Here is a 14,170-nt window from a genome sequence, read left to right on the forward strand (position 1 = left end):
TGATCCCAAAATGCTTTGAAAGGCACTAAGTGTTTCCCAAGCAGGAAGCATTCCAGAAGCATTTGGAAACTGGGGTTAAGAGGCTATCGCATAGCACAGCCGTGCCCTATGAGCTGAACAAGCAGCCTTCAGCAAAAGTGGGGCCAAGGATCCACTGAAGGGGAAAAAAAAAACCTACGCAGCTTAAATCCATCTTCTTTCTTCTGTATCCCATTACCTGCGTTACACTGCTTTTTATCTGGCAATTTTTAAGATCGACAACATAGACATGGCAGAGTGCACCCGGAGCCTTCCCTAAGTAGTAGATCCCAGAATCACAGAATCAGCCGTGTTGGAAAAGACCTTTAAGCTCATCCAGTCCAACCGCTGCCCAGCACTGCCAAGGCCACCACTAACCCATGGCACTGAGGGCCTCATCTACACGGGGTGTGAACACTTGCAGGGACGGTGACTCCAGCACTGCCCTGGGCAGCCTGTTCCAATGCCTGAGCACCCTCTGGGGAAGGAATTGTTCCTCAGCTCCAGCCTAAACCTCCCCTGGCGCAGCTTGAGGCCTGGTTTCTGTCCTCTCTAACTTATTTACATCAACTCGCTTCTAAATAAACTTTCACATGACTTAAGCTTGATTAGGAGATGCTACGGCTGCAAAGATGAGTTTAGCTGCTCTTTTAGGCCTAGGCATGATTGTATGGAGAGCCAAGGCTGTGGGTTTGGCTGATCTCAACCTCAGCCACCTCCCGACTCAAGTTTGAAATATTTCTCCATGTAACACAATGGCATTTTAAGGCATTTTGGGAATTCTGACACAGGTTAAACTATCCAAACCTACACACTCTGTATGCACACAGTAACGGCTGCAAACACACATGTGGACCAGTAGTAGTCCCAGGTAATACTTCATCTACAGGAAGCACTTGTTACCTGAATGCTGACCAGAGCCAGCCCTGGTCTTAACTCCAGCACCCTTTTAATTGAAGAGGAGATGTTTGAAGACCACCACCTAAAACCATAATCTCAGACTGCTTTCTCACTGTGCCTTTGGGCACAGTCTATTTCTCTTTTCTCCTAGGGTGTCTCTTGGGTATAATCTGACAGATGTTCCTGCATTTAGGTTGATCTGAGCCGTGGTAAGTGACAGCACAACCACAGATAGTCTATTAAAGCGATGCTGTGGCCATGTATCCTGCACTGGCTGAAGCTGACATCTCTATTTCTTCAGTCCTCTCTTCTCCTTCAGTACCGTAAGTGCCGGTGTAATTATTGCCTTTAATTCTACTGCCAAGCCCATCCTATGAAATCACTGCTTTAACCCACCTGTGAATGTTTCCAGCCTTTGCCAGGATTGTAGTTCATGATAATGGAACTAGAGATCTTAAGGTCCTTTCCAACCCTAACTATTCTATGATTCTATAATACACAGACTTCCATTTCCCTGTGAGGGTAAGCTAGCCCATGGGGCTGGTACCTGCAGCACAGCTCTAACTCCTCAGGTAAGGCCATCTAGTTGCTTGGGAGCTTCCAGGCATGTCTCTGAGCTGAGGCTGAACAGAGTTCAGGTGAATCAAAACTCAGACTGGTTTAGTTCAACCAACAGCATGGGGCATGCATCAGGTCTGGTGTCTGAGACTTGGTGTCAGAGTGTGATTTTAACTCAGTTCAGCACTGTCTGTTTTGAGGAGATGTGGAATTGATTATAGAATCATAGAATGGTTTGGGTTGGAAGGGACCTTAAAGCTCATCCAGTTCCAACCCCCTGCCACAGGCAGGGACACCTCACACTGGACCCGGTTGCTGCTCCAAGCCCCTGTGTCCAACCTGGCCTTGAACACTGCCAGGGATGGGGCAGCCACAGCTTCTCTGGGCACCCTGTGCCAGCGCCTCAGCACCCTCACAGTAGAGAATTTCCTCCTAATATCTAATCTCTACCCTCTTTCAGTTTAAAACCATTCCCCCTCGCACACTGTAAACTAACTGCACAGATAGCAGCCATAGACACCCCAAATCTCCCTGAAAGCTGGGGACAGATTCCTAAGAGGTAGAGGCTGCAGGCATGATTGACATGCCAGTAAATCACTTTCCTGACCAAAAGAGTAAAAGTATCAGTTCTCATTGAAGCTTGCTTCCTTCATCATTACAGGCACTTGCAGATTCACGATCATGAATGTATCTGCAATACAAGATCTGCCTCTAGCCATTATCTTACACTGTGCTGCAGTGTCACACGCAATTAGGACTGCTCCTTCCACACATCAGACAGGTGTACTTCTTGTCCAGAATCATTCCTCATCTGACAGCACCACAAAGGATATTGGAAAAGACAAATTGAGGAAGCAGCTAAAGCAAACTGGGGCATTCACAGTGCCTGAGAAAGGGGAGAACCTGAAGAAAGTATAAGAGTGCAAAGTGAAGGAGGAGAAAGATCCCTAATCTAAACCTCAGAAAACTCAAACTGCCTTTTCCCAGATGCTACTGAGAGCAATGTAGAACATGTTCAGATACTCCTATGAGACACCCAGCAACATTCCCACTGAGAGAAAGACAGGGATGGCGAGGGGCAGAGACAGCCAATTGTGGTGGGGAGAACTCCCATGGGGAGCCTGACACGCAACATCAGGCTCCTGGAGTTTCTGCACGCTCTGTGCTCCTCTTCACACAAACCGCTTCCCGCTCTCCTCGCTGGCCTGCCTGCGCTGTCATGAATCCGCATCAGCAACATTTGGTGCTTGGGTGGCACTTTTCAGAGGCAAGGCTTGGAAAACAACCCAGTGCCCTGCCTGTCTCAGCGGTGTCCCTGTGGGAGCTGCCAAGCCAAAAGGCAGCTATGGAGGGTTAGAGGAAGAAAAACTCAGTTCCCAGAGATCAGAAAAACGGGACTGAATATGCTAACGTGGGAAAAACCGGTGTCACAAGTGCAAGTACACTGGGCAGTTATCGGTATTTCACAGGCTTCTGTTGGTACCAACAAGCTTTTGATTAGGTTCATAAAGCTTCTTTTTCCAAATGAAAAGATACAGATTAAAAGAAAACATCTCTGAATCTGGTCTGCACGGGCTGTATTGCAGCCAGATCCTGTGGCTGCTCTATCTGCTGCTCCCCTTCGCCCCTTTAATACAGCCAGAGGGTTGTGAATCTTCCCTATCTCCCTCACATAACTGGGAATGGGATCCTGACAGTGCATGTGAAGATCCTGGATTTAAAAGACCAACTCAAATGATCTTTGACCTTGCCAGGGTTTGTCATTTTGAGATAAAACATAAGAGAAATGTTCAGCTGCCTCAAAAGTGACTCTCTTCTTCTCTTCAAACGTTTTAAATACCAGTGGTGCAATGCAAGACATGTGCAAAGTAAAAATAAAGACCTTGCCTGTGATTTTAACTGTTACAACAATCATCTCCTTCATTTGCCTGAAGATGTGTGAATTTACACATTAGAATACCATGAGTTACACATTAGAATACCATGCATTACACATTAGAATATCATGTATTACACATTAGAATACCATGCATCTCCAGAAGAATCACTAATACTTCCAGCTTAAAGGGCTTTTTTAAAGGTAAGAGGCTGGTCTTTGTGTAACTGCAGCAGAATAGAACTTTCCTCCTTATTCCAAAGAGATGAAAGTAAAGGCACAAACATTTTTAGACACCTTATGGACTTTTTCCTGAGGAAGCCACTTTCACAGAGGAGTGATCACAGAGGTTGATCACTGTCAACTGGACAGCATGTCTGGCAACAAGGATACATCCTTGATGAAGCCACAACAGTATCTGTCAAAGAGATAAGCCAAAATCTCTTATATACCACTGTATCTTTCCATAGGTTAATGACTAATTGAACTCAGGCCCTGAGATCAAGCACCGTCAAGCTGGATTTTAAGCCCTATCTTGTGTTAAGCCAATCTGTACAACAGGTAAGAGCCTCATATCACCAACCACTTTCTCCACACCCTTCCACCTCCACAGAAACTTTCTTACTGGTTTAGCTTCCCGTTTAGGAGTTTCACAGCACCAGCTGCCTGCAGTAACAGGGATTTCCAGATCCAAGAATCTTAAGAACCATAAACCCCAGGCTTAAGTCCTGGCCCTGTAAAGTTTTTGGCAGAGTTTTGATGGATGACAATAGAAGCAAGGTTTCATTCATGGTCAGAATACACATTTATATCAGTGCAGGTTACATCACCACGTTTGTGAACTCCCCTTCCTTTATCTGGAAACACAGACAGTACTTTTTCAAGTACTTGCTCAAAAATCTCAGCTGCTGGTTTACAAACTGCTCTTGCAAAAGCTTCATCAGGAAATAGAATTGTTTCTAAATGCACTTTGCTGTAGCAGAAGATGACACTTGCAAATGGCTAAATTAACTAAAATACAATTGCTTGAGGCATTTCCTGTCTTTGCTTGAGGCATCTCCTATCTTTACGTTTCAGAGGGTAGATGAGGATGTGGGAACAAGTGTATTTTTAGTTAGTGTTTCCTGGGTTCCATGTCCAAGTTTGCTGATCTGTTTAGGATTTTAAAATCCCTTGATTTTCCATTAGAAAAACACAACTTCCAAATGTTGAGCGAAATAACTAAGTGGTGCTCACTGAATTGCCAAGTACAGAAGCAACTACTCCTGTCAGAGCTGGCTCCTCAGAAACGGCAGTGTGTGACAAAGGCATGCGCTGTCAGCAAGGATACAGACCTCCTGGCGACAAAGCCATTCAGGAATACAAACAGCTTCACTCCCTCCTGAATTTAGACTAAAACTAGATTTCCATGATGTGCTACATGCTGCCTTTGATAAGAAAATGATAAACCAAAACAAAACCCTATTCCTTCAATCTTGTAGCCTCTCTCCCATTAAAATGTAGGTGAATTGGTTATCTGGACCAGGAGGTGTGGGGAAAAGATGCTTACTCCAGGCCAAAGGAAAGCCTTTAGGTTAAAGCCATATTGAAACTCCTTAAATGTAAACAACAAAAAGGCATCTTTAGAAGCTATGGGCCACATTGTGGGCAAAAGAGTCTCACAGGACTGAATCTGACCTACATCCCATTCAATTCAGGTTTTTGGTTGTGCTCTGCCTCCCTCTGATGCTTCAAGTTTCTATCATTTTTGTACTCCGGGTATGTTTTAGAGCATATTATGCCAGTGAGACATTTCAAAGGTGAGCATTGAGAAGTGGTACCTTGATCTAAATCATTCCTCCATTTAAAGCAGCAAAATAGAGGAGACAGGCACAGTGATGGTTTACTGTCAAAATATGAAGACAGCAACATGACTAGATGTAATGACAGGGCCAAACCCCTTGTCCCTTACAGACAGATTTTAAGCATGACCAAAGCACAGTCGATTTAAACACTTGTATTTGGGCACCGCTCCAGGCAGCCTGCCCTTCACCAGAGAAAACAAAAGGGATAAAGTGTCAGCTCCCAAACTGGGGGAGGCAGCTTCCAGATACTGTGGTGAGAGCTCCTCACCCCAGACCCTCACTTGGGTGAGCAGGAAAGGTTGGGGTTCCTTGCCTGTACATTACAGAGACAGAGCAACTTTTAGCACCATGAAAAAAGTGGTGTCACAGAATCCCAGACCGGTTTGGGTTGGAGGGCACCTTAAAGCTCATCCAGTTCCAACCCCCTGCCATGGGCAGGAACACCTCACACTAGAGCAGTTTGCTCCAAGCCCCTGTGTCCAACCTGGCCTTGAACACTGCCAGGGATGGGGCAGCCACAGCTTCTCTGGGCACCCTGTGCCAGCACCCTGGCACCCTCACAGGGAACAACTTCTGCCTTAGATCTAACCTGAACTTCCCCTGGTTCAGTTTGAACCCATCACCCCTTGTCCTGTCGCTGCAGTCCCTGATGAAGAGTCCCTCTCCAGCATCCTTGTAGCCCCCTTCAGACACTGGAAGCTGCTCTGAGGTCTCCACGCAGCTTCTCTTCTCCAGGCTGAACAGCCCCAGTGTTCTCAGCCTGTCTTCATACGGGAGGTCCTCCAGCCCCTGATCATCCTCATGTCATCCACTAAGAGACTGTGTGAAGCCCTCGTGCTTTCCTCAGCTCTGTTACACACTTGTCCACTCACGCTTCAGACTTTGTGGGGAAAGGGCTGCCTGAGCCAGGTCCATGCTAACCTTGGCTTCCTTGCCAGAACAGCATCTAGGAAACTCTCCTCCAGCCTGACTTCCTTTCATTCTTCCAATGAAAGCAGATCTTGGTTAAATGCACTGCAACACACCACGGGTACAGCGAAGAGGGTTTCCTGCACCATGACACATTTATTCGTAGGCTTATTACTGGCACCATCTACCGAGCACTAAAGATGGCCCATGCAGAAGAGTGGCCTGGTCTATGTGGGTCCTCTAAGAGCATCTTGCTTGTATGCAGCCACTGTTCCTGCTGTGGCTGCACGTACTTGATTTTCTGGCCCTAGGAAGCCTTCACTAACATCTCGCTTCTTCAGCAAGGCCAGGAACACAGCTATACCTCCAAGAATGGTGATGATCTCAGGAATCTCTCTGTTAGCCCTCAATGCCAAACTAAAATCTAATAAGAAAAGCTTAGAGAGGGGAAAAAAAAAGTTCATTTCACTGCCGAGAAGGACTTCTGGTTGCAAAGAAAATTAATTAAATAGTCTGTTCAGCTGGAACTATCTGTAGAGATGTCATTCATCAATAGATAATGCAGTTTATTCCTCTGATATTTGCCAGTGACTCTCAAGAGCTTTGATAACAAGATCTGTGCTGCTAGGCTCTAGTTTTGTTTAAAATTTGCCTGCTTGTAGATGTGTTTAGAACAAGAGGAGTTTGGCTCATGTTTCCGATTGGAGAACTCTTTGTTAAGCAATGCCAACCAAACAGTGAAACTGGGGATGTTGGATCTAGAAGCATGGAATGGTCACTAAGAGAACTTGCTTCTCATTCCTTTCATTTTTCTCCTCCCAGAAGAGTTGTACCAATAAATTTCCAACCGGATTTTATCTTCTGCACACAGGCTGAGAAAAAAAACTTTCTTATCACCAAATATACTCCCTTGATGATGAAATTGTATCTGTGAACAACAGAAAACATGGTTTACTAACGTGTGTATGAAGTATGAGGAACGGAGCTCACATGTTGCTGGGAGTGAAGGCTCTTTGCTTGTGCCCGTGCTCTCTTTAGAGCAACCAACACAAGTGACCGTGTGGGAGCCAGCCTGACCTGCCCGCCATGGGAGGGACAGCAAGGAGAAATATAAGGGAGAAAATTAAACGAGAGCCCTCATTTTGGAGAGAAATGTAACTTAATGTGCAAAAAGGAGTGAGGAAAGGCAGGGTTAGGAATTGCTTGCTAAATTTCATCAAATCCACAGCAAAGTGAAGCTGTCAACTAATCAATCTGCATTTACAGCTCAGCTCCAAGCTCTATGATCTGAACAGCACAACTGCATTTCACTAAGAGTCAATCCAAAGCACTTCAAATCACAGCTGTTTCAGACTAAGCACAGCCTGTATTTGTTTGACCCAGACTGAAATCAGGAGAGGGCTGCAGAGCCACACACTCAGCTGGGAACTAAAAAGCCCAAAGTGCTTGTCAATGTTATATCCCTTTGGACATACTTGGATTTCCAAGTACATATACTTGGATCTGGCATGCCACGTCAAGGTCTACTGTGTTACCCAAGCCTGCAGTTGGAGGTTAATCCGGTCCCTTTGATGTGTGAATTATTAGGGCAATTAAAATAACGAGTAGAGGAAAAGCACATACTGCTATATATGTGTGTAATCTAACTAGTGCTGCTTTCTTATAGAATCCCAGACTGGTTTGGGTTTGAAAGGACCTTAAGATCATCCAGTTCCAACCCCCTGCCATGGGCAGGGACACCTCACACTAGAGCAGGTTGCTCCAAGCCCCTATGTCCAACCTGGCCTCGAACACTGCCAGGGATGGGGCAGCCACAGCTTCTCTGGGCACCCTGTGCCAGCGCCTCAGCACCCTCACAGGGAAGAACTTCTGCCTTAGATCTAACCTGAACTTCCCCTGGTTCAGTTTGAACCCATCACCCCTTGTTCTATCGCTACAGTCCCTGATGAAGAGTCCCTCTCCATCACCCATATTATTCTCTACAAATTGTAAATTTCTATAAAACACACACTCTATGTTTCTATAAAACACTTGATTTGTAAGGCAGGGCCTTAGGAGCTTTTTCATTCTCTTTCCATTGTCATACAAAAGCATGCCATTGTCTAGTGGAACAAAAGCGTGGCTAACACGGGTTTGATGGGCCCAGCAGAGATTTGCCTTGGGAGACAGCCGAGCCAGTGACCCGGAGCAATGTGATTTCATTTGCTGTGACCACGAAACATGCTGTGTTGCTGCTGCAGTATAAAGATTTTCCAATTCACCCCGAAAAATCCCACAAAGCTTTCAAAGAGCAGTTGCTGAAGAATGGTCAGCAGTGGAGGGAAGGGAGAGGGGACAGACACAGCCTCCGTTCTGCTGGCGAGCTCCTGAAACAGCCACAGAGCAAAATACTGCTTCGGGCCAAACAGAAATGCTCCCAAGTTCACACAGGGCACATAGCACACCTTGGCTGATGCTTCAGTAGAGATGATCACAAGAATAAGAGACTGGACATGAGCCCTCAGTGAAGTCCATGTTTGAAGAAGAATTTTGGAGCTATTTGAATTGGGAGGTGCTGGACTGTGATATAAAGGTCCTTGTCTGACATCTCATCTTGCCCCCATCAGAGGGTGAAACACCAGAAACACACGTTTCCACACAGTGTGCCATCAACGTGAGGCTCTCCAGCTGTATTCATTGTATCACTTGATAAGCAAGGAAAGGACATTTTCAATACCTTTAGAGCAAACTGGATTATATTAAGGAAAGAAAAAGAATAGAGGATTTGGAATCTTGCTGTTTAAATGAGATCCCTTCTGTCAACATTTCTCAGATAAAAGCACAGTCCTGTACTTCGGAAATGTCTTAGTTTTACTTTGCAGAACATTTTGATCCAGTGCATCAGAGATGGTGGATGGTGAGACTATTATACTTCAGGGAGCCAAACCCGCAGAGCCCATTGAAACCAAAATTACTCAGAGGGCTGCAGGTTTTGTGGCTTTTTACAACTAGTCCTTGGATTAATTATTTGCATTGCAGCAATGAGAGACCAAGAGAAGAAACTGGGGCAAAATGACCTCGCTACTGCATGTTCTAAATTTAAAAGAGAATATAATTCCTGCCCCAAGGACTTCAAGCACTTAAACCTATGCAGAAGGACTCCTGGAAAGTGGTGTTAAACAGAACAAAATACAGTATTATCATGTAACTGATCAATTTGTTCATGCAAAACCAGTGAGGAAGCAGCTCAGTAGCTGGCAGGGCCTCAGAGGGTGCAGAATCCTGTCGTAAACGTGCTCCTGTAGGAAAGGATGCTGGTTGTTTTGGCCAAGAGTGGCATGTCATCTATTCAGCCCACCACAGGCACCCAGCGGGGCAGTGAATTTCTTCTGAGTCCTTTAATCTATTTCAAAGGATAAACCCACTCTTACAAGGAGCCAATTCAGCTGTGCTAATGATTCCTGCATTGCACGCTTTAGTATTTAATAGACATCTCACCATCTGTTCTACCTTTAAACAATAAAATCCAAGGCAACAGAACCAGCAGCTGCAATCACACAGACAGAGGAAGGAGGGGGGTGAATACCTGCAGTACCTGCATAGAAAATGATTGCAGGGGAAACTTTCTTGAGGTACTCTGCAAAAGAGAGCTTATTGCCACGCTCTGTGTTCTGCACAGCACGGATTCATCCTATTTTTTGTTATGTTTTAGATATAAACCAGTGGAGGAGAGGAGGGAATAGAGCTCTGTGCTGCAACAGTGAATCCCCGTTGATGCTGGTTTCCTCCCAGCAAACAGGGATTCACAGCAAGACCTTTTCCTGATACAGCAGAGATGATAAGGTTAAACGCAGTGGGGAAGACACTACCTTTCTCTGTGGGCTGTAAAGAGGTCTGAGTTGGAACTAGGGTTTATGTCCTGCTAAATCAAAGGTCTGTGTTTTCCACAAGGCATGCCTTTGCCAGCAATGCAGCACTGAGGGGCAGCAGTGACTCTGGAATCAAGAGCGAGACACTAAACGGGCATGAGTTACGGTCGCTGTAAAGTCACAGGCGGACTGTGGTCCTTCTCTGCATCTTCCTCTAGACAGCTTCTCTGGCAGTAGCTCTGCAGTGAGCTACAGCAATCATTTGACTGTTTTCACCCCCCATATAGAGGCAAACAGTTACAGTCTCGACTAGAAATTTAGCTGTGTTTGAAAAGGTAAAATTATGTTGCACAGTATTTTCTAAGGAAAATTTTGAAGCTGAATAAGAGTCAACCAAATAGATGACAAATCCATTTGACTGTGTATAAGAACATGACTGTAAAAGGTCTGTAAGGATATGCAACAGAAGAACTAAGACTTTGGATGTGATTTTAAGCTTATGTCATCTTTATACCTTACTCCAATGAGGTCAAAATCAAGAATAACATAGCTACTTGTCAGGAGAGTTAAACCCATGTTAAAAAACACAGCTGGAATCAGGCTCAGTGCCTTGATGTCTCACACATTCAGTAGTCCTATTTAAAAACCAAAACCAATCCTATTGTGGACTGAAAGCTTTGCCAAGGGCTTCAGAGGAATACCATGAGGGTAGTACCAGCAAAAGGAATAGCAAGAGCCGCTCATGTCTTTAAGAGCGGATGTAAACAGAATTTGGTGAAATAGCTGGGAAACAAAATCATCCATCTGAACTAAAGGCCAAAACAACTCCCCCTTGTATGTACTACACCGAGAAATACACTGCAAATAAATGGAGTTACTATACTGCCCTCAATACAGTACAGAGACCTTGAAATGAAGTCTTACTCTCCATATAAATCAGTGTAACAATACTAAAGGCCCTCCAGCTAAGCCTATTTGTGCTACTTTAAGAACAGGTGAGTGTCAACCTTGCTTTTATTAATAACTCAATCTAAACCAGTAATGAAATTTCAGTTGCAGCTTCCCACGACTTGGCTCTCAAACGTTCACCTTTAGGATTTTCTCCTCCCTAAGTCATTCTGCACTTTCTCCTGGCAGGCCTCCCTGCCTCCTTGCTTGTAACCAGCTTCAGTGAAGCGTGGCTTGTGTCACCCCACCTGCCTATAAGAGATGCTCATAAATCACATCCTATGACCACATCACATATAAACTCGAAGATCAGAAAAGCCGCGTGACTGTTTGCCCTGTGCTATCACTAAAATATATCTAGTGCAAAAACAGATGCCCAAATCAGGTTCTGACAAGACAGTTCAGATGCGTATTTTAGTGGCGTGTTATAAGAGGGTGCATATTTTTCACTTTTATTTTGAAGCTTTTCTAAAACTCTCTTTGTTCAAACTTTGGAAACCTGGAAGCAAAGCCTCCAGCTAGAGTGAGCTTCAATAAGACGTACTGGAGGGACTCTGCAACTGAGAGAGTCATGGGGAAACAGCTGAGCAACAAAACTAATTAGAAAATGAGAAAGGTCGTGTTAAAAACCATGCACGTTGAGCTAATGTACTTAAAAGCTACTTTTAAAGATGATAAGCTTTGGAAGAATTAGTACAAAGTTCAAAGAGCAGCATCCAAGGTGGCAAAATCGGAGCTGGACAGATTTATGTCCCTTTGTTAACATTGCTTTTGTAGATGCAATAACCTTTTTCTGTGAAGAGCTTGTCTAAAATGGGAGCCAAGTTGAAACTTGGATAGCATGGTACTGGTTTTGTTTGGACATCTGCTGCTACTGCTCTTATTTACATGTTGCTGCTGAATGTTTGACTTGTTTGCAGTAAACATGATTATTATCGAAGGTTTGAAGCATATGTGTCACATCTATGGAGCTAAGCAGGGAGGAACTTCGAAACAAGCAATGAATTCAGCTATTTCAATTCTGGATACTGCCAAAAACTTTGGTCTCAGTGAAATAAGATCTAGTCTTTTCAGGCCTGAGGAATGAAAGAAGAATCAGTACATATAAGCCAATTTCATTCACTTGCTTCCTTTCTGCAGTGTTAACAGGACAGACGGAAGATTTACACTGATAAGCCAAGATAAAACAATTGATGTGCTCCTGAAGGGACTTGTTATTCTGTCAGATGGAAAATATGCCGCTGAAGCACGTTTTCCTGCCATGTGTTGTGAAATCATTAATAAAGTCTAGACATTAATCCTGACTAGATTGAGACATTGTGTACCCTTAATGTTATTCTGTTATTTAAATACCACCCTAAAAACCTCTCCCCTGAGCTGTGCTTGGCTTGGGACAGCGCTGACAGTTGTGTGAGGACCATGAGCAGTAGAGGTGAGATGTCTGGATGTCCCACCCTGTCGACAGGAGTGCCTGTGGAGGCCCAGCCACTGATCTATGACCCCACGCCATGGAGAACTAGCAGAGGACAGCCAGCACCCCAGTTCAACAATGGGTACCAGCAGGTATCAGTGTCAGCTCTTCTGCACCACAGCTGACTCCTACCAACCTGCCACCCGCAAAGGCCACCTACCAGGACATGGCAAAGCGATGTGGAAGCATCACTGCTGTTATTATTATTGTTACTATTATTATTATTATTTATTCCATCTGCCTGGGGATATTCACATAAGCAAGGCTAGTAACAGCAACCCTGGGCTCCCCCCCCGCCACAGTCAGTGAAGGAAAAGGAGCTTCTTTCTGGACCAGAACAGGTCAGTTCCTTCTGCTGAGCTTCAGGCACAATTTCAAGAGATTTTCAAAGAACACCCCTCCCAGCAGGAGAAAAACCCCTTTTCACAACCTTGTAGAGAAAAAAAGGCAAACAATTACTATGTTTGATTCAAAATCTTAGGTATGCTCCACAATGAGTCAATAAACAATAAATGCAGTCGGTGTAATGCACAATGAGTGGAAACGAGTTATATCCATACTGAAAGAGAAATTCAATGCAATGAACTCAGAAGTCCCACTAAACTTCTCTGTGGAGACCTGGGGTTGTCTATAAAGAGAACATCATGCACCAGTGCAGAAATATGAAGGTTTCACCCAGGAGGAGGGCTGGGTTTTGATTAGCTGTGCTACTACAATAAAGCTATCCTGCCACATATAAAGCAAACACATCTGGTTACTTGCAATCAGACTCATTCAGCTGTCCCTGCAACTGCCTTACAATGCCTGTCAATGCTGAATTAAATTGTGTCACCTGCTTATAATTCATTTAGCCATTGGAGGGGTGGGTTAACCGATTCCTAGAATGTAGACAGCCTTTTTGACCAGTAAATATGCAAAACTTCAGTGTCATCTCAAAAATGCATGCAGCGTCAACTGGGAAAGGTTTGTCACTAAGAATGTATTTACTTTTTCTAAGCTGTTTCTCAGCAAAGGCAACATAGCTAAGCAAAATCCACAGATACAGAAGCCTGCAAGCAGCATCTATTAGATTCTGCCAAGAGAAGTAGTGTCAAAAGCTGAAATATCAGAGCACAAATTTGACAAGTGGTAGAAAAACCAAGTCAGAGCTCACAGATTCAATAAAGCATCGTGTCTGCGGGCAAAAATCAGAAGTGGAGAACTCTGTACTGAAAAGTAAGAGGACCTGGAAAGCACTAATAACTTCATGATGAATAGCCTGATCAAAACCTGCAAAGCAGATAGAGGCTGACTCTCTGAGACTGGCTGGGAGATGTGTCAAAAAGTGTTGCTGAATAACCTCAGAAATGCTTGTTTGCTCTCATAGGGCACAATGTCAGGGGATCGAACCAACCAAATTATATCTGTAGACATGGAAAAGAAATTCAGGAACCTGAAAAAGTTAGCAATCTGTGAGGAGAAGCAAGAAAGTAAGGGTGCAAAGTAAGGGTGACAGGACTTTACAGCTAAGCACAACTGAGAGCCGGTAAGAGGTTTCCTTGGTGCCTATTATATGTCTGCATATGTATTAAGGGGAGACTGAAACAGTTCCTCCCGTGGTAAGTGACTTTCTAAGACAGACAACACAAACACCCAACATCTTAAGAGAATAAAGAACTGGCTCTGAGTGACTCCTTCTGGAAGGATATAAAAAGGGATAAAGAGCAATACAAGAGAAGAGTTTGTCATGCACCTTTCAAGGCATCTCTTTATAGGAGAATCCCTGCCAAGAGCATGTGGTCAGGTGGATGTTCACAGA

The 14,170-nt window shown here is 44.4% G+C and overlaps 1 protein-coding gene across 1 annotated transcript in view; it reads left to right on the forward strand.

Moving 5' to 3' along the window:
* The first annotated feature begins 12,320 nt into the window (after positions 1-12,320).
* The window catches only part of TMC2 (transmembrane channel like 2), a 69,619-nt gene continuing 67,769 nt past the window's right edge, over positions 12,321-14,170 (forward strand). Inside the window, exon 1 of the mRNA XM_030485735.1 lies at positions 12,321-12,464. Coding sequence (XP_030341595.1) covers positions 12,321-12,464 — 144 coding nt within the window. The remainder of the gene's footprint in view (positions 12,465-14,170) is intronic.

Source organism: Strigops habroptila, chromosome 1, assembly GCF_004027225.2.
Source record: "Strigops habroptila isolate Jane chromosome 1, bStrHab1.2.pri, whole genome shotgun sequence".
In the NCBI taxonomy this organism is placed as follows: domain Eukaryota; kingdom Metazoa; phylum Chordata; class Aves; order Psittaciformes; family Psittacidae; genus Strigops; species Strigops habroptila.